Genomic DNA, 21644 nt, shown 5'->3' on the forward strand with positions numbered 1-21644 from the left:
GCCATCAATCCACGGTTTCTGGTTAGGGAATGTTTTTAACGTTGCTACGGGAACGACATCTTCAACGCACGTTCTAATGAACTCGCACACCGAATCAGCGTATTCGTCAATATTTTTATCTGACGCAATACGAAACATGTCCCAGTCCACGTGATGGAAGCAGTCTTGGAGTGTGGAGTCAGCTTGGTCGGACCAGCATTGGACAGACCTCAGCGTGGGAGCCTCTTGTTTAAGTTTCTGTCTGTAGGCAGGGATCAACAAAATGGAGTCGTGGTCAGCTTTTCCGAAAGGGGGCGGGGCAAGGCCTTATATGCGTCGCGGAAGTTAGAGTAACAATGATCCAAGGTTTTACCACCCCTGGTTGCGCAATCGATATGCTGATAAAATTTAGGGAGTCTTGTTTTCAGATTAGCTTTGTTAAAATCCCCAGCTACAATGAATGCAGCCTCCGGATAAATGGTTTCCAGTTTGCAAAGAGTTAAATAAAGTTTGTTCAGAGCCATCAATGTGTCTGCTTGGGGGGGGGGATATATACGGCTGTGATTATAATCGAAGAGAATTCTCTTGGTAGATAATGCGGTCTACATTTGATTGTGAGGAATTCTAAATCAGGTGAACAGAAGGATTTGAGTTCCTGTATGTTTCTTTCATCACACCATGTCTCGTTAGTCATGAGGCATACGCCCCCGCCACTCTTCTTACCAGAAAGATGTTTGTTTCTGTCGGCGCGATGCGTGGAGAAACCCGTTGGCTGCACCGCCCCGGATAGCGTCTTCCCAGTGAGCCATGTTTCCGTGAAGCAGAGAACGTTACAGTCTCTGATGTCCCTCTGGAATGCTACCCTTGCTCGGATTTCATCAACCTTGTTGTCAAGAGACTGGACATTGGCAAGAAGAATGCTAGGGAGTGGTGCGCGATGTGCCCGTGTCCGGAGTCTGACCAGAAGACCGCTACGTTTCCCTCTTTTAAGAAGTCGTTTTTTTTTGGGGTCGCTGCATGGAATCAATTCCATTGACCTGTTTGTAAGGCAGAACACAGGATCCGCGTCGCGGAAAACATATTCTTGGTCGTACTGTTGGTGAGTTGACGCTGATCTTATATTCAGTAGTTCTTCTCGACTGTATGTCATGAAACCTAAGATGACCTGGAGTACTAATGTAAGAAATAACACGTAAAAAAAAAAAAAAACTGCATCCCAGTCATTGGGGTAGGTGCATGTCTGACATCAGCGTGTGCACAATTACAATGATAATTTACTATGGTCAATTTCAGAACATTTTCATAACATAAACATGCTTTTGACAAAGTAGGCTATGGTGTAATGCAGTGGTTCCCAAACTTTTTATAGTCCTGTACCCCTTCAAACATTCAAGAATGTGTGTGAGTTTTTGTCACAACACAGCTTGTGGAAAGTGACAAAGAGCTCTTATAGGAACAGGGCACAAATAATAATAATCAATAATTTTGCTCTTTATTTCGCCATCTTTCATATAAAACCTTATTTGTTCATCGGAAATTGTAACTCACCACAGGTTAATGAGAAGGGTATGCTTGAAAGGATGCACATAACTCTGCAATGTTGGGTTGTGTTGGAGAGAGTCTCAGTTTTAAATAATTTCCCACACACAGTCGGTGTCTGTATTTAGCTTTCATGCTAGTGAGGGCTGAGAATCCACTCTCACATAGGTACGTGGTTGCAAAGGGCATCAGTGTCTTAACAGCGCAATTTGCGAAGGCAAGATACTCTGAGTGCAGCCCAATCCAGAACCTCTTGTTGCAATTTTCGATGAGGTTCTCTTGTTCAGATATCAGTAAGTGAACTGGAGGCAGGGCATAAAAGGGATAACAAATCCAGTTGTTTGTGTCATCCGCTTTTGCGTAATTGCGCACCCAACTCATTCAGGTGCTTCACTATATCACATTTGACATTGTCCGTAAGCTTGAGTTCATTTACACACACAAAAACATACAATGATGAGGGAAAGACCTGTGTATTGTCCTTGTTAATGCAGACAGAAAAGAGGTCCAACTTCTTAATCATAGCCTAAATTTTGTCCCGCACATTGAATATAGTTCCGGAGAGTCCCTGTAATCCTAGATTCAGATCATTCAGTGGAGAAAAAACATCACCCAGATAGGCCAGTCGTGTGAGAAACTCATCATCGTGCAAGCTGTCAGACAAGTGAAAATGATGGTCAGTAAAGAAAACTTTAAACTTGTCTCTCAATTTAAAAAAGGTCAATCCTTTGTCCCTTGATAACCAGCACACTTCTTTATGTTCTGTAGTTAGTCACTGCCCATATCGTTGCATTCTGCAGAAAATACACAAGAGTTCAGTAGCCTTGCTTTAACAAAGTTAACCATTTTCACTGTAGTGTCCAAATCGTCTTTCAAGCTGTCAGGCATTCCCTTGGCAGCAAGAGCATCTCGGTGGATGCTGCAGTGTACCCAAGTGGCGTCGGGAGCAACTGCTTGCACGCGCATTACCACTCCACTATGTCTCTCTGTCATGGCTTTTGCACGATCAGTACAGATACCAACACATCTTGACCACCAAAGTCCATTTGATGTCACAAAGCTGTCCAGTACTTTAAAAATATCCTCTCCCGTTGTCCTGGTTTGCAGAAGAGGATGTCTTCCTTAATTGACCCCCCATAAATGGAACAGACATATACCAAGAGCTGTGCCAGGCCCACCACGTCTGTTGACTCATCCAGCTGTAACACATATAATTCACTGGCTTGTATACGAAGCAGTAATTGTTTCAAAACATGTCACTGATTAGTCGTGAAACGGTGTTGTTTGATGGAGGCATTGTCTGTATAGTTTTTTGGGCCTTTCCCCACAGCATTGTCCCAGCCATATCCGCGGCAGCAGGAAGAATTAAGCCCTCCACAATAGTATGGGGCTTGCCTGTCCTAGCCACCCGGTAGCTCACCATACAGTATAAGACGCTTCTAGCCCCTTCTTATTAATGGTACCTGTTGCTTTTATACATGTCTTACTACTCGAAAGTTGTCTTAATTCTTGCTCAAAAAACTCCTGTGGCTTATTTTTCAAATTGACATGTTTGTGCAAGAGTGAAGGTTTCATTCAGTTGTAAGATAGTACTTTTACACTTATAACACACTGTGGCTGAAGAAAGGCACTACTCCCAATATAAATGAACCCCAAATCAATGTAGTTCTCATCATATTTGCGCCTCTTCGATGGTCCAACGTCCCTGTCTGTTGTTCGGTGCTTTCCCGGGTAAAGGGGCAGTAGGCTGCATCAGAGTCTCAACTGTCAGTGTCCGCTCTAGCTGGGCTAACAACAAATGTAGAATTACTGATGCTAGCATTGGATGTTCTCGTGGAAGCAGTACAACTTGTGTCGTCGACAGATGCAGGTGTAGTACGGCTTGTTGTATCAGTACTACCAGTAAAGCTGGTATGTGTCTCTATGGATGCGGTACTTTTTTTTAACCATTCATCAATTTTCGAGCAAACGAAATGAGCAGCAGCTACGTTAATGGAATTCCTGCGAGAAAGTAACGGTTAATGTGATTAGATGTTAATTATTTGACTAGGCTACCTGTATTTGACATTGTGTTGTTATTTCGCTGAACACTACAGTCGTGGCCAGAAGTTTTGAGATTGATACATATACATTTTCACAAAGTCTGCTGCCTCAGTTTGTATGATTGCAATTTACATATACTCCAGAATGTTATGAAGAGTGATCAGATGAATTGCAAAGTCCCTCTTTGCCATGCAAATTAACTGAATCCCCCAAAAACATTTCCACTGCATTTCAGCCCTGCCACAAAAGGACCAGCTGACATCATGTCAGTGATTCTCTCGCTAACACAGGTGTGAGTGTTGACGAGGTCGAGGCTGGAGATCACTCTGTCATGCTGATTGAGTTCAAATAACAGACTGGAAGCTTCAAAAGTAGGGTGTGCTTGGAATCATTGTTCTTCCTCTGTCAACCATGGTTACCTGCAAGGAAACATGTGCTGTCATCATTGTTTTGCACAAAAAGAGCTTCACAGGCAAGGATATTGCTGCCAGTAAGATTGTACCCAAATCAACTATTTATCGGCTCATCAAGAACTTCAAGGAGAGCGGTTCAATTGTTGTGAAGAAGGCTTCAGGGTGCCCAAGAAAGTCCAGCAAGCTCCAGGACAGTCTTCTAAAGTTGATTCAGCTGCGGGATCGGGGCACCACCAGTACAGAGTTTGCTCAGGAATGTCAGCCAGCAGGTGTGAGTGCATCTGCACGCACAGTGTGGCGAAGACTTTTGGAGGATGGCGTGGTGTCAAGAAGGGCAGCAAAGAAGCCACTTCTCTTCAGGAAAAACATCAGGGCCAGACTGATATTCTGCAAATGGTACAAGGATTGGACTGCTGAGGACTGGGGTAAAGTAATTTTCTCTGTTGAGAATCCCCTTTCCGATTGTTTGGGGCATCCGGAAAAAAGCTTGTCCTGAGAAGACAAGGTGAGCGCTACCATCAGTCCTGTGTCATGCCAACAGTAAAGCATCCTGAGACCATTCATGTGTGGGGTTGCTTCTCAGCCAAGGGAGTGGGCTTACTCACAATTTTGCCTAAGAACACAGCCATGAATGAAGAATGGTACCAACACATCCTCCGAGAGCAACTTCTCCCAACCATCCAGGAACAGTTTGGTGACGAACAATGCCTTTTCCAGCATAATGGAGCACCTTGCCATAAGGCAAAAGTGATAACTAAGTGGCTCGGGGAACAGAACATTGATATTTTGGGTCCATGGCCAGGAAACTCCCCAGACCTTAATCACATTGAGAACTTGTGGTCAATCCTCAAGAGGCGGGCGGAAAAACAAAAACCCACAAATTCTGACAAACTCCAAGCATTGATTATGCAAGAATGGGCTGCCATCAGTAAGGATGTGGCCCAGAAGTTAATTGACAGCATGCCAGGATGGATTGCAGAGGTCTTTAAAAAGAAAGGTCAACATTGCAAATATTGACTCTTTGCATCAACTTCATGTAATTGTCAATAAAAGCCTTTGACACTTATGAAATGCTTGTAATTGTAACGGCATTCTTCTATCTCCTCCTCTGATGAAGAGGTAGAATAAGGATCGGACCAAAATGCAGCGTGGTGGTTACTCATGTTCTTTAATGTAGAATCGACGATACATGAAATAACATAATATACAAAAACAACAAACGAAACGCGAAAACCTATTACAGCCTATCTGGTGAACACTACACAGAGACAGGAACAATCACCCACGAAAACACTCACAGAATATGGCTGCCTAAATATGGTTCCCAATCAGAGACAACGATAAATCACCTGACTCTGACTGAGAACCGCCTCAGGCAGCCATAGACTAATTAGTCACCCCACAACACCCCAAGACAAAAAACACACCACAATAACCCATGTCACACCCTGGCCTGACCAAACAAATTAAGAAAACACAAAATACTAAGACCAAGGCGTGACAGTAATTATACTTCAGTATTCCATAGTAACATCTGACAAAAATATCTAAAGACACTGAAGCAGCAAACTTTGTGGAAATTTATATTTGTGTCATTCTCAAAACTTTTGGCCACGACTGAAGATGGTTTAATTTTATTTTAGGCCGTGAAACAAGGCTACTCATACGAGGGAAAAAAACTCACCAAAATGTATAGCCCTGTTGGAAAATATAAATGGACTGTTTGAAAATGTGAAGAATTTTTTTATTTAAATGTGAATCACATTTTTATTTGGCATACACCCGATGGAATTGTGTGTACCCCAGTTTGGGAATAACTGGTGTAATGGAATGTTTTGCCTTGTGTGGTAGGTTTTGTGGATTTTGACACAACTGTAGTTGTCATAACCAGCCATAAAATAATGCAGTATATGTCACAACAGGTCTAAATATATGTGTCATGGCAGGCTGTTATGAAATATTATGACCATGTTATGACACTGGGTGTCAAGTTTCATTATGTCATAGAGTTGCCAATTGGCTGCTGCTCATTACTTATTACTATTTTTTAACCTTTATTTAACGAGGCACGTCAATATTTTCAATGACGGCCAAGGAACAGTGGGTAAACTGCCTTGATCACGGGCTGAACGACAGATTTTTACCTTGTCAGCTCGGGGATTTGATCTTGCAACCTTCCGGTTACTAGTCCAATGCTCTAACCACTAGGCTACCTGCTGCCCCTTATGTTGCTCCCACCTAAGGCTACATAATATCAGGCTATGTACAGCAGTGTACCATGAATGTGTCGTCATACAGTATGTTAGCGGGGGAGTTGCATTTTTCATGCTCCTGTGTCATCTGTGTGTGTTTGTTCTCTGACCGGAACTAATCTCACAACAATGACATTTCACCCCTCTTTCATCTGTCAACCACTGAAACTTTAAACAAGCTACAGTGAATGTGTCATGGCTCCTATCAACTGAGGCTCATGAAGGGGGAAAAAAAGTTTTCTTCTTGATTGCACCAAATGTCGCAGTGAGTTTGTGAGATAATGTTGCTACTGAATGAAACTGAAGATGACCATATGACATAGTACCGTCCGGATTTTGCCGTAAAGCCAAATCTGACCTTAGATCCAACTATCAACACCTCCAACTTTAAACAGCTCACTGTTCTTATGGACTCTTTACAGAGCAACTCAGGTCACGCTCTCTCACCATGGCGATGTGAAGGTTTATCCAACAAACCCCATTCTCAGTGCGTTGATGAATGGCTAAGGCCGAGTTTGTATTGGGATGAAATCCCGGGCCGGTGGCAGTGACGTATGAGTGTATTAGGAAAGAGAAAATCAGGGGGAAGGGATGGGGGATGGAGAGATCGATAGAATTTCGGGTGTGGAGGACAGCAGATATAAACCTTGCACCAAGGAGGAGATGAAGAGATCTGTGGGCCTCATCTAAAGATCGATAATGGAGCTCTGCTGGCATATGGGACATTTTATTTAGCTTATTTCACTGGAATATTTCTGTGGGATAAACCCACCTTGAGATGAATCATTTTATTGCCCAAGACAACAATAGTTATACCTTCATGGAGTCATTTTAGTCCAAATTTGGATTACGTACAAAGACCCTGTTTAATGAACATCAGTTCTGTATAACAGGTCCTAGGGATGGAGAAAATATGATATTTTAGAGCAATGTCATGTTACTGTGATTCTTCGCTCGGAGTCATCTCTACATTGAACTGTGTATTGACAGATAAGTCAGAGCTTAATATCCACCATGCATGCACATCCCTCTGCATCCCACTATCTTTCTATACATTTAATAGACAGACACTATGGTTCTGCCAACTCCTTAGTGAGAGAAACAGTATGCCTCAGCAGTATTTTACTGTCAGCCCTGGTTAGGAAATGACTGTAGGGACTTTGTCATGTCTGACTGCTTATAAAAACATACTGGGCATTAACTTACAGAAGCACTTCCATAACTTACACAAACTCAATTAGGATGTGGAGGCGTGAGCGGCACAACCACTTATCTTGTGTGTTTACGAGATAGAGGAGCGGAGACTGAATGAGACTGAGCGTCGTAGCCACGGTAATCTGCTCTCTGTCCCTATATGTTCCTCTGGAATGGGGACTGAGGGAGGGCAGCTAATTTGGACCAATTTAAAGCCTTTAAGCTAACGTCGTCACAAAATGGCCACTGTTTACGGTCCTTAGTGTAGCTATTTCTGTTTGTTGACACACACACGCACACTGCTTAGGTTCTACTTAGGCAATCTAATGGTTAAGAGTGTTGGGCCAGTAACCGAAGGGTCTCTGGTCCAAATCCCTGAGCCGAGTAGGTGAAAAATCTGTTTATGTGCCCTTGAGCAAGGCAATTAACTGTAATTGCTCATGTAAGTCGCTCTGGATAAGAGTACTAAATATGATATGTAAATGTTAAGACATTTTAAAAGCATTATTCTAGTTCCTTGGGTGATACTGTATATTAATAACTTTAATAGTCATTATTATTATTATTGGAACTAGCTGCCAATACAGTGTGTGTGTTTTCCTGGTGTTGCTAGGATGTTTGGTGTGTAAAACTGTAACCTCAGTGTGGTTTTGTTTAGGTAAAGCTTCCGCCCTAGGAGGATGGTATTCATGATCGCCGGGATAAACCCTCTAGATTCCGGAAAGGATGGGAGCATGGCTGGCTGGCTGGCAGGCTGGCTGGCTGGCTGGCAGGCAGGCAGGCAGGCAGGCAGGCAGGCAGGGATTTGACATCTCCGGGCCCTTGACCTCCTTTAGAGAGAGAGGAATAAGAAAGATAATCTCCTGGTCGGTGGGTCGGGTGGTGGGACGCGTGTCCTTCAGGCACCAGAGGGAAGAGTTGATTTACTGTCAAATCTGCCGGATTATCAATAATCTCACACAGACCCCGATCTACTCACAGAGAGCTGTGTACTCACTCATGCACCCAGAGAGCGAGAGGTTGTTTGTGTGTGAGCGTGCATGTTCGTTTGTGTGTGTGTGTGCAAAGGTGTGTTCGCATGTTCATACTTTGCTCAAAGTAGGCTACCCAAGAAAAAGAGAAGGGCTTCTGTTCTGCCCAGAGAACTACAAAAAATGCTTCAATTTTCCACTTGAGCAGATTTCAATTTACACACACATCCCCCTCTGTCTCTCTGTCCTCTGGGTTATTGACAGCATTAAGACTGCTGTGATAAAAGATTGGCCACTTAGTGGAACTCAGGCTTTGTTTTTCTCTGCTAAGGACACTCACTCACAGAATGGCAAGGTTGGCTATAGTGAACTGTCAGTGTTGTCACTGGTGGGTGTACCTCTCTGATGAAGGATCTAATGCCCAAATAGGTTGGTTTGTAGTTTATGAACAAACTTTTAATTGAACCCTGTTGCCCTCTAAGAGGGTTCTGGATATTTCTTAAGGGGGTGTGGTGCCTAGAATCATTGTGTTTATGTGTGGCAGACATACTGTGTCTAGGGACAGAGCATTACATCAGCCTCTCAAAGCAGCCAAGGGCAGCCAGCTAGTCAATTCCCCTTTAAAACAGAGCTGGGCCACCACAACTGTGTGTGTGTGTGTGTGTGTGTGTGTGTGTGTGTGTGTGTGTGTGTGTGTGTGTGTGTGTGTGTGTGTGTGTGTGTGTGTGTGTGCGGGCACTACTGCTCAGCTGTGAAGGTGCGCGCGCTCCTGCGTCTCCCACCCTTTTGTGGAGCCATTAGCATTGCTATCAGGACGAGCAGACCCTGATGCATATGTCAGACCACTGAGAGTCAATTACCTCAGCCAGAGACAGCCATTGTGTTTGTCTGTGTGCCCTGGCCTATTGGTATTTAATACAGATATATTAATATAGCCGACTGACTGATCAACATGAACTTTACCTGCCAATTTTGGAGAGACCACACCACCCCGAAAGTCTGACATTAACAAACTGTTATCTTTGAGTGTTTTATTATACACTGACTGTACAAAACATTAGGAACACCTTCCTAATATTGAGTTGCACCCCCTTTTGCCCTCAGAACAGCCTCAATTCGTCGGGACATGGACTCTACAAGGTCTAGAAGCGTTCCATAGGGATGCCCATGTTGACTCTGATGAATCCCACGGTTGTGTCAAGTTGGTGGACCATTCTTGACACACACGGGAAACTGCAGCAGCATTGCAGTTCTTCACTCAAACCGGCATCTACTACCATACCCCACTCAAAGGCACTTAAAACGTTTGTCTTGCCCATTCACCCTCTGAATGGCACACACAACTCATGTCTCAAGACTTAAAAATACTTCTTTAACCTGTCTCCTCATTGCTTTCACCTGGGTCCACCTGGTCAGTCTATTTTATGGAAAGAGTTCTTAGTGTTTTTAATGTTTTGTACACTCAGTGTATATTTGTTTAAATCTGTTAATGATAATGTGGTATTATTTTTTTTACAGTGAAGGTAATGATGAAGACTGGATACAGAGGTTGATGTTAAAAGGTTTGCAATAACTTACTTGACCATACCTTGAAAATGACCACAAGCTCTGTCTCCCTTCTACCAATCTCTCCGTCCAGGTGGTCTACAAGAATAACGATATCCGTCTGGAGCTCTCCCGTCTGGCCCGCATCGTAGACCCTAAGATGAAGATCCAGGGGGACGTGGTCTTCAAGTGTGAGAACGTGGCCACCCTGGACCCTATCTCCTTCGAGACCCCCGAGGCCTACATCAGCCTGCCCAAGTGGAACACCAAGAGAATGGGATCCATCTCCTTTGACTTCAGGACCTCGGAACCCAACGGACTCATCCTGTTCACCCACGGCAAGCCCCAGGAACGCAAGGAGGCCCAACGCAGCCAGAAGAACACCAAGGTAAGCCAATGAATGATGAATGGATCAAACAAACTATTTACTTTAGCCTTTAGGTAAAGCTATGTCTAAAACTGTAAATAATCCATTCAATAGTGTAAGTAAAAAACAAAACATCTGCGTTCAAGGATCTTGGATGTATTTATCCTGTTTTGTAAAGATACAGTGCCTTGCGAAAGTATTCGGCCCCTTGAACTTTGCGACCTTTTGCCACATTTCAGGCTTCAAACATAAAGATATAAAACTGTATTTTTTTGTGAAGAATCAACAACAAGTGGGACACAATCATGAAGTGGAACGACATTTATTGGATATTTCAAACTTTTTTAACAAATCAAAAACTGAAAAATTGGGCGTGCAAAATTATTCAGCCCCCTTAAGTTAATACTTTGTAGCGCCACCTTTTGCTGCGATTACAGCTGTAAGTCGCTTGGGGTATGTCTCTATCAGTTTTGCACATCGAGAGACTGACATTTTTTCCCATTCCTCCTTGCAAAACAGCTCGAGCTCAGTGAGGTTGGATGGAGAGCATTTGTGAACAGCAGTTTTCAGTTCTTTCCACAGATTCTCGATTGGATTCAGGTCTGGACTTTGACTTGGCCATTCTAACACCTGGATATGTTTATTTTTGAACCATTCCATTGTAGATTTTGCTTTATGTTTTGGATCATTGTCTTGTTGGAAGACAAATCTCCATCCCAGTCTCAGGTCTTTTGCAGACTCCATCAGGTTTTCTTCCAGAATGGTCCTGTATTTGGCTCCATCCATCTTCCCATCAATTTTAACCATCTTCCCTGTCCCTGCTGAAGAAAAGCAGGCCCAAACCATGATGCTGCCACCACCATGTTTGACAGTGGGGATGGTGGGTTCAGGGTGATGAGCTGTGTTGCTTTTACGCCAAACATAACGTTTTGCATTGACGGCAAAAAGTTCAATTTTGGTTTCATCTGACCAGAGCACCTTCTTCCACATGTTTGGTGTGTCTCCCAGGTGGCTTGTGGCAAACTTTAAACAACACTTTTTATGGATATCTTTAAGAAATGGCTTTCTTCTTGCCACTCTTCCATAAAGGCCAGATTTGTACAATATAGGACTGATTGTTGTCCTATGGACAGAGTCTCCCACCTCAGCTGTAGATCTCTGCAGTTCATCCAGAGTGATCATGGGCCTCTTGGCTGCATCTCTGATCAATCTTCTCCTTGTATGAGCTGAAAGTTTAGAGGGACGGCCAGGTCTTGGTAGATATGCAGTGGTCTGATACTCCTTCCATTTCAATATTATCGCTTGCACAGTGCTCCTTGGGATGTTTAAAGCTTGGGAAATCTTTTTGTATCCAAATCCGGCTTTAAACTTCTTCACAACAGTATCTCGGACCTGCCTGGTGTGTTCCTTGTTCTTCATGATGCTCTCTGCGCTTTTAACGGACCTCTGAGACTATCACAGTGCAGGTGCATTTATACGGAGACTTGATTACACACAGGTGGATTGTATTTATCATCATTAGTCATTTAGGTCAACATTGGATCATTCAGAGATCCTCACTGAACTTCTGGAGAGAGTTTGCTGCACTGAAAGTAAAGGGGCTGAATACTTTTGCACGCCCAATTTTTCAGTTTTTGATTTGTTAAAAAAAGTTTGAAATATCCAATAAATGTCGTTCCACTTCATGATTCTGTCCCACTTGTTGTTGATTATTCACAAAAAAATACAGTTTTATATCTTTATGTTTGAAGCCTGAAATGTGGCAAAAAGTCGCAAAGTTCAAGGGGGCCGAATACTTTCGCAAGGCACTGTATGTGCTGTACCCCTATGATGAACTAAACACCTTGATGATCTCCCTCAGGTCGACTTCTTTGCGGTGGAGCTCCTGGATGGCAGTCTATACCTACTGTTAGACATGGGCTCTGGGACCATCAAGGTCAAAGCCACCCAGAACAAGGTCAACGATGGGGCCTGGTACCACGTGGACATACAGAGGGATGGGCGTTCAGGTGAGTCCTCTTTACCCTCCTCTCCCACTCTCTACTCCCCTATCCCCATCTCTCTATCACTACCTTCTCTCACTCTCTCTGAGTGCGTGTGTGTGTGTGTGTGTGTGTGTGTGTGTGTGTGTGTGTGTGTGTGTGTGTGTGTGTGTGTGTGTGTGTGTGTGTGTGTGTGTGTGTGTGTGTGTGTGTGTGTGTGTGTGTGTGTGTGTGTGTGTGTGTGTGTGTGTGTGTGTGTGTGTGTGTGTGTGTGTGTGTTGTTGTATTGATGTGAGTATCACTCCCTGCCCAGTGCTGGGCCTGTGAGGGTCTCATAGGGCAGACAGGCTGTTAGACAAGGCTGGGATGGCATGGCCGGGTGACTCACTGCAGCACATATTACTGCTATTGATCTACCACTGCCGCCATACACACATGGACACACACACACACATGGCTGCACACATACACGCACACACAGATGAACACAGAAGCACGTATGCACACTGTTCAAGCTCTCCCATCGCACTCTGGATCTGAGTTAAGGACACACAGAGAGGCCACACACACTCTGCTGCTTGGCTTGAGACGGAAGCAGAGATAAGCCTGCCATACAGCAGGGTCTGCGCTGTCACTGTCTCTCCGTTCTCTCTCCCTCTCTTGTTCTATTCCTCTCTCCCTCTCTCCCTGAGGTATACTATAGTCACAAAGCTCATATATCGTCCCTAAGCTGTGAGACTCTATTTGACAGCGAGGATCAGGGAACACTGTGCCCTGTATCAATACCTTACACAGACAGTGGATTAACCGATACGTTATGCTATGCTCAACATCTTCAGCATCTCAAAGGCTGTCAGCCGTCAAAACTCTGCCATCATTGTGGATGAGTGTGGAAAAGTAAAGATACGCTGGCCTAGTAAAGCGAAGTGACAGCTACTGTAGCTAGCATAGTAACCTTTTTGAAAATGCTGTATTTATTGAGCACACAGATTCCAATTGGGCCCACATAGGCTAGAACAGGGGTATTCATTTCTGACCCTATGAGGTCCGGAGCCTGCTGGTTCTCTTCTACCAGATAATTAGTTGCACCCACCTGTTGTCCCAGGTCGAAATCAGTCCCTGACGAGAGGGGGAAAATGCATTGGAACTGGCATTGAGATCCAGATTTGAGTTTGAGGAGGCTAGTTTGGAAACCCCTGCCCTACTGTGCATGGGATCATTGTCTTATCTTACAATGATAGACATACAACGTAAAAATGTTCTATTTAATTCTGTGGTTTAAAGCCATCTCCTCCTCCTCTCCAGGCACCATCTCAGTCAACAGCCGGCGCACCCCGTTCACAGCCAGCGGTGAGAGTGAGATCCTTGACCTGGAAGGAGACATGTACCTGGGGGGTCTACCCTCGGACCGTGCCAACCTCATTCTGCCCACCGAGCTGTGGACCGCCATGCTCAACTATGGCTACGTGGGCTGCGTGCGTGACCTGTTCATCGACGGGCGCAGTAAGGACATCCGACAGATCGCTGAGGCTCAGAACGGGGCAGGCATCAAGCCGTCGTGCAACAAGGTGGTGGGGAAACAGTGCGAGAGCTACCCGTGTAAGAACAGAGGCGTCTGTAAGGAGGGATGGAACCGGTTTATATGTGATTGTACCGGCACGGGGTACTGGTCACGCACCTGCGAGAGAGGTAGGTGGAAGCGATTGATTTGTGTGTTTTTCATGTGTGCTTGTGGGTGTGTGTTCTGACTGTGTACAGTGCATTCGTAAGTATTCAGACCCCTTGACTTTTTCCACATTTTGTTACGTTACATACATAAAAAACTGAAATATTACATTTACATACAGTGCCTTGCGAAAGTATTCGGCCCCCTTGAACTTTGCGACTTTTTGACACATTTCAGGCTTCAAACATAAAGATATAAAACTGTATTTTTTTGTGAATAATCAACAACAAGTGGGACACAATCATGAAGTGGAACGAGCAGCGATCTTTGATCGGGTTCAAGTCCGGACTCAAAGACTCAAAGACATTCAGAGACTTATCCCGAAGCCACTCCTGCGTTGTCTTGGCTGTGTTGTGTGCTCAGGGTCGTTTGAAGCTGAACCTTCATCCCAGTCTGAGGTCCTGTGCGTTCTGGAGCAGATTTTCATCAAGGATCTCTCTGTATGTTGCTCTGTTCATCTTTGCCTCGATCCTGACTAGTCTCCCAGTCTCTGCCGCTGAAAAACATCCTCACAGCATGATGCTGCAACTACCATGCTTCACCGTAGGGATGGTGCCAGGTTTCCTCCAGACGTGACGCTTTGCATTCAAGCCAAAGACTTCAATCTTGGTTTCATCAGACCAGAGAATCTTATTTGCCTTTTTGGCAAACTCCAAGCAGGCTGTCATGTGCCTTTTTTACTGAGGGTTTGCTTCCGTCTTGCCACTCCACCATAAATGCCTGATTGGTGGAGTGCTGCAGAGATGGATGTCCTTCTGGAGGGTTCTCCCATCTCCACAGTGGATCTCTGGAGCTCTGTCAGAGTGATCATCAGGTTCTTGGTCACCTCCCTGTCCAAGGCTGTTCTTCCCTGATTGACCAGGCAGCCAGCTCTAGAAGAGCCTTGGCGGTTCCAAACCTCTTCTATTTAAGATTGGTGGAGTCCACTGTGTTCTTGGGGACCTTCATTGCTACAGACATTTTTGGTACCCTTCCCCAGATCTGTGCCTCGACACAATGCTGTCTCGGAGCTCTATTGACAATTTCTTCGACCTCATATGGCTTGGTTTTTGCTCTGACATGCACTGTCAACTGTGGGACCTTATATTGACAGATGTGTGCCAAATCATGTCCAATTAATTGAGTTTACTGCAGGTAGACTCCAATCAAGTTGTAGAAACACCTCAAGTATGATCAATGGAAACAGGGTGCACCTGAGCTCGATTTCGAGTCTCATAGCAAAGGGTTTGAATACTTATATAAATAACGTATTTCTGTTTTTTCTTTAATATATGTGCAAAACATGTGCTCTGTCATTATGGGGTATTGTGTGTAGATTGATTCGATTTTTATTTTAGAATAAGGCTTTAATGTAACAAAATTTGGAAAAAGGGAAGGGGTCTGAATACTTTCCGAATGCACTCTATGTGCGTGTGTGTGTTTTTCTTGTTTTGTTGTGTGGATTTGATTTACATTTACGCCATTTAGCAGACACTCTAATACTGAACGACTTACAGGAGTAATTAGGGTTAAGTGCCTTGCTCAAAGGCACATTGGCAGATTTTTCACTTAGTCTGCTCATTTACTGTTTTCTTCCTGGGAAATGGTTTATTAAAACATTAGTGGGCCTTTGGCAGTGGGCCTTTGTCCATGCGCCACGTGTCAGAGGCAGGTTAAGGCTCTAGAGGAGGTTGTGGTGATGGCTGTGTTGTTGACACTGTTGAAAGATTAATGTGGTTTCTGCCCTTTTCCTGTGAACTTTACTCTGCCCAAGGCAATCCGGTTTTAAAGTTTCATGACCAGTTTCCAAATTGCATCGCTTGTTTTCAAAGTGTAAAAGAAAACAGTACTTTTTATTCACCCCCCTCATTTTCCTTATTTTATTGTCAGGACTTGAGGGTGTTGCATGTGTTTCAATACAATGTTCCATCTCTTTCTCGCTCTCACCTTTATCAACTCCTATAGTTACTTGCTGTGTCAAGTCTCTGACCTCTCTGTCTCTCTCTCTCCCAATCACACAATCACAGCCAGAGGTTATACAGTACAAACCCATTACTGGAGATAATATACCACAGTAATTCACTATACTGCAAACCTACTGCTTATTAATGGAAACACATACTTATCGATCCCCTCCATCCCCCCCTCCCTCCTTTTATCTCCCTCCGTTACAGACACATATTGTAATCAGGCCATCTTTGGCGCTATTCTTAGGGTCAACCCGCAAAGACCTGCACTTGTGAGGGAAAACACTTATTGCGAACACCAGCGAAAGGGTTGTAATTACAGCTGTGTGGCCATATCGATAACTATTATGGAATCTATTCTAACGTGGTAGATGAAAGGTTCCGGAGTCTGTGGAACTGCCTGTTTACAAGGTCACCTGTATATGACACCTCTGAAAACACACAGGATAAGTAGGTTTCTTTAAGTATGTGCTCGTATTGCAGTACAATAGATCAGTGAAATGTATTCGGTACGGATCCATTCTGCATGACCAACACTGAGAAATGAGAGGAGATGTCTGACGGATTAATGTGCGAGGGGTATGTCGTTTAGCGGTATGTCTTTTTAGACCTTAGTTTACACAATCTTGTGCAATATAAGCTGTTTTGAAGTAAGTCGTTGGAATTAGCTTTTCTTCCGTAATGTTTTGGCACGGAACAAAGCACTCTGGTAATAAAGTTGAAGAAGACAAGAATATTTTGCTTCAGTAATTTGATTAGAACAGAACGCATGACATGAAGGTACATTCCTCCGCTTCGATTATCTTTGTTGTGTGTGTGTGTGTGTGTGTGTGTGTGTGTGTGTGTGTGTGTGTGTGTGTGTGTGTGTGTGTGTGTGTGTGTGTGTGTGTGTGTGTGTGTGTGTGTGTGTGTGTGTGTGTGTGTGTGTGTGTGTGTGTGTGTGATATCAGTGTGTGTGTTCAGTGTTGATGTTATGAATGGTTATGGGTAGGCAGAGGCCAGGCAGGCGATAGCAGTGCCTGTGCTAGAGCTTTATGTCACAGTCGGCTGGCTACAGCCTTGGAGTTAATGGCTGTTGACTCAGGCATTGTAAAGGTCACCGAACCCAGGCCCTGGGAGAGAGAGGCCATGGCCAGGATCCCATGGCTCCACAACAGCATCGCAGTGCCATGCACACAGCCAAGCACACACATTGACGCACATGGACACACGCTCCTACGCGCGCACACACACACACACATATGGACTCACGCACTCATACACATGCACACACACACTCTTCTCCCCCAGTTTGTCAGATAGCGATAGTGATGTATGTTATTACTCATGCATGGAGAAGTCCTGGGGTTACAGAAAAGTATCTTATTTCAATGGGCTTCAACAGATTCCAGGAGATTTCCTATGGATTGATCAAAAGCATGCCTGAAAACCAATTAATGCATTTGACAAATTATTCCAGACGCTTTTACCATATCTAATAACGGCTTGGAGATAACATCTTTATCCAGCTCCGTTCCACTATTCATCCTCCAGTTTCAGTTTAATCTCATTTTGACTTTGGAGGAAAACTTTGTGTGTGTGAGAGAGAGAGGGAGAGGGGTGGGAAGGAAAAAGAGGCAGAGAGAGAGAGAGAGGGAAAGCGAGAGAGAGGTCAATCAGATATGAAAGCTAACTGTTCACCTCTAATCAGTGTGTAAGGGATATTGGTCTATTGAAATACGAACATAAAGAAATGAGAAATGCAGGGAGGTCTGTATTAGTCAAGTTTATTAACATAATATTATTTTCAGTCATTTCAGGTTAGAAACAATATTGAAAAAGTCTCAGTCTTTTCTCTCCTTAGCTGTCCAGTGAGTACTCTCCCTTTTCTAGTAATACATGTATTAATTGTGAAGGTAAATTATGCAATGTAACTAGTTTACTAAAGCTTCCATTGTCATGACAGCATGCACACACACTTATGTACACACACATACCATCCCTCCACTCCACAGGGCTACCATTTGTCAGATGGTTATCAGATTGGACAGAGGTTATGACACCTCAAGGTCCGACTGAAGTAATGACCCCTGCCACAGCTTCCTGTTTCCTGTTTTGTCAAATCGTTGGCTACACCAGGGTGAGGGATATGCTGACCAGCAGGCTGACACGTTCTCAGTTTACACAACAAATGTTTGTTGTTTTTCATTATCTCCCATATGTATTTTTCTCTATAAACCTCTCTCTACCAAAACGTTCTACTTAGCACTGTCCTTTTCCTAACAGCTAACAACCATGTCACTGCATATAAGGCCTACTTGAAGGCTGACCAAACTTCTTAACTGTATTATTCTGAATATTCTGGGTAATTTTGCTTGATTTAAAAAAACTAAAAAAACAACAGAAGGTTGTGTCTATGCTTTTAAAGTATATTGGTTCTGGTTAGTTTATAGAGGATCATATATCTCTCACGGATCCTGCAGTTTGAACAAAAATATATACACAACTTGCAGCAATTTCAACGATTTTACTGAGTTACAGTTCACATAAGGAAATCAGTCAATTGAAATAAATTCATTAGGCCCTAATCTATGGATTTCACATGACTGGGCAGGGGTGCAGCTGTAACAGTATAATTTTAAACCGTCCCCTCGCCCATACCCGGGCGCGAACCAGGGACCTTCTGCACACAACGACAACAGTCACCCTCGAAGCATCGTTACCCATCGCTCCACAAAAGCCGCGGCCCTTGCAGAGCAAGGGGAACTACTACTTCAAGGTCTCAGAGCAAGTGACGTAACCGATTGAAACGCTATTTAGAGCGCACCGCTAACTAAGCTAGCCGTTTCACATCCGTTACACTCACCCCCCTTTTGACCTTCCTCCTTTTTTCGCAGCAACCAGTAATCCGGGTCAACAGCATCAATGTAACAGTATACTTTTAAACCGTCCCCTCGCCCATACCCGGGCGCGAACCAGGGACCTTCTGCACACAACGACAAGTCACCCTCGAAGCATCGTTACCCATCGCTCCACAAAAGCCGCAGCCCTTGCAGAGCAAGGGGAACTACTACTTCAAGGTCTCAGAGCAAGTGACGTAACCGATTGAAACGCTATTTAGAGTGCACCGCTAACTAAGCTAGCCGTTTCACATCCGTTACACAGCCACCCACTGGAGAGCCAGGCCCAGCCAATCAGAATGTGTTTTTCCCCTGCAAAAGGGCTTTATTACAGACATAAATAATCCTCAGTATCGTAGTGCTAGCTGTGCCACTAGAGAGTCTCTGTCGCAGCCGGCCGCGACCGGGAGACCCATGGGGCGGCGCACAATTGGCCCAGCGCCGTCCGGGTTAGGGGAGGGTTTGGCCGGCAGGAATGTCCTTGTCCCATCGCGCACTAGCGACTCCTGTGGTGGGCTGGGCACAGTGCACGCTGACATGGTCGCCAGGTGTGCAGTGTTTCCTCCAACACATTGCTGCGGCTGGCTTCTGGGTTAAGCGGGCATTGTGTTAAGAAGCAATGCGGCTTGGTTGGGTTGTGTTTCGAAGGACCCACGGCTCTCGACCTTTGCCTCTCCCAAGTCCGTACGGGAGTTGCAGCTTTGAGACAAGACTGTAACTACCAATTGGATACCACGAAATTGGAGAGAAAAATGGGTAAAAAAAATCATTAATTAATGCTCCTCAGTGTCATCAGCTATCTGGTTGGCTAGTTTCAGATGATCAAGCAGGTGAAGAAGCCGGATGTGGAGGTCCTGGGCTGGCGTGGTTACATGTGGTCTCTGGTTGGACGTACAGCCAAATTCTCTAAAATTACATTGAGGGCGGCTTATAGTAGAGAAATTAACATTAAAATATCTGCCAACAACTCTGGTGGACATTCCTGCAGACAGCATGCCAATTACATACTTGAGACATCTGTGGAAATGTGTTGTGTGACAAAACTGCACATTTTAGAGTGGCCAGTTAATTTCCCCAGCACAAGGTGCACATGTGGAATGATCATGCTGTTTAGTCAGCTTCTTGATATGCCACAACTGTCAGGTGGCAGGATTATCTTGGCAAAGGAGAAATGCTCACGAACAGGGATGTAAACAAATTTGTACACAACATTTGAGAGAAATTAGCTTTTTGTGCATATGGAAAAGGTGTTTATATTTTTGTTCAGTAAACAAAAAGCTGTTCTTAAAAAAGACTTTGAGTTGGGGCTTCATCCGCCACTGTTCACCCGAGTTAGAGAGGGGGGGGGGGGGTGTCCACTGCAGAGGGAGGGAGTGACAAAGAGAAGAAGGCAAATATTTGAATAAATTGATTTGGTTTGAGTTGAGGTAAAGTGATTACTGCGGTTGAGTTGAAATTGCTAAAGGAGACACATCTAACGCTCAAGACTGTTCTCGCTCTGTCTTTATTTCTCTCTCTTTTGCTCTTTCCCACCATCTCCGCCTCTTTCTCTGTATTTCTGTTGCTCCATCTTGCTCTTCAACTCTCTTTCTCTCCATCTCGTTCTGTGTCTCTATGCCTTATTCTATCTCTCACTCGCTCTCTCTGCTTCATCTGTTCATCCCCTCAGCTCTGTTTCAGTGACTAGAGCAGGCTAGTCGATATGTGATAAGTGAAGAGGTAATCCCTGTCCTCCTCTATTCCTCCTCTACCCCCACCCCCCTCTCTCTCTCATCTTTTTAGCATCTACAGTAATTCAGTGTCAAGGTTATTTTCTGATGTATTACATGGACCTATTATCAGGCAACGATAATTGTGTGTGTGTGTGTGTGTGTGTGTGTGTGTGTGTGTGTGTGTGTGTGTGTGTGTGTGTGTGTGTGTGTGAGCGATCATGTGGGTATGTCAATATGGGTGTGACTGGTGGTGTTGTGTATTGTTATTTGTGGCTCCAAAGATTCCCACACAGCTGATGTGTGTGTAGGACGCAAACAGGGCAGTCTCTTCATTGTAGAGTGGGTAAAATACTGCTTCGTCAATGTGTATCGACCCTGTAAAAGGAAATGGACCTGCCCAAGAGAGAGAAACATGCCACACATAAATCTGGGTCTGTGACGCACACACAAAGGCGCAAGGATGCACACAGACACGCACACACACACATGCATGAATGCACATGCAGACACATTGACAAGCTTCCTTTACCAGTTTAGGGCCATAATAGACCTAGCAACCTTGGCATGTTTGTTTTAATACTGGTTGGATACAGGTTTATTTCTGGTGGCTGAAGAAGTCTTGTGCAGTGTTATTCCAGTCTCCATAATCCTGCCTTTGTTGTGTGTGTGTGTGTGTGTGTGTGTGTGTGTGTGTGTGTGTGTGTGTGTGTGTGTGTGTAGCTGAACGTGTGTTTCGGAGCCAGTCCTCCAGTTCGTTACATAAACACCACACATTTCTCTGTGTTGCCCGGGGAACGGGAGCGTGTGGGGGAGGATGCGCCTCTCTCCATCCCTCCCTTCATCCCCTAAACATCTCCCTTCATGCCCTCTAAATGTCTTCTTCCCATTCCTTTATCCAGTCTTTTATCATCTCCTCTGTCCATTCCAGTGTCTTCACTGCTCTTTCTTCTCTGTTTCCGTCTCCTCATCCCTCTCTCTCCATCTCTCTTCCTCTCCCTCTCCAGGGTTCGACAGAAACATTCCTCACCTCTTTCAGTTGGTGGCACCAGCACATGATTTGGTCACACACATTTTTTTTTGGGGGGGTCTCATAATG

General features: G+C 44.5%; 1 protein-coding gene across 1 annotated transcript in view; it reads left to right on the forward strand.

Annotated features, from left to right (window-relative positions):
- The window catches only part of LOC118362807 (neurexin-3a), a gene marked incomplete at its 3' end in the record, with an annotated part of 338958 nt that overhangs the window by 128673 nt on the left and 188641 nt on the right, over positions 1–21644 (forward strand). Inside the window, exons 8-10 of the mRNA XM_052510632.1 lie at positions 10031–10324; positions 12165–12312; positions 13591–13974. Of these exons, the coding sequence (XP_052366592.1) occupies positions 10031–10324; positions 12165–12312; positions 13591–13974 (826 nt within the window). The remainder of the gene's footprint in view (positions 1–10030; positions 10325–12164; positions 12313–13590; positions 13975–21644) is intronic.

Source organism: Oncorhynchus keta, unplaced genomic scaffold (genome assembly GCF_023373465.1).
Source record: "Oncorhynchus keta strain PuntledgeMale-10-30-2019 unplaced genomic scaffold, Oket_V2 Un_contig_5916_pilon_pilon, whole genome shotgun sequence".
In the NCBI taxonomy this organism is placed as follows: Eukaryota; Metazoa; Chordata; class Actinopteri; order Salmoniformes; family Salmonidae; genus Oncorhynchus; species Oncorhynchus keta.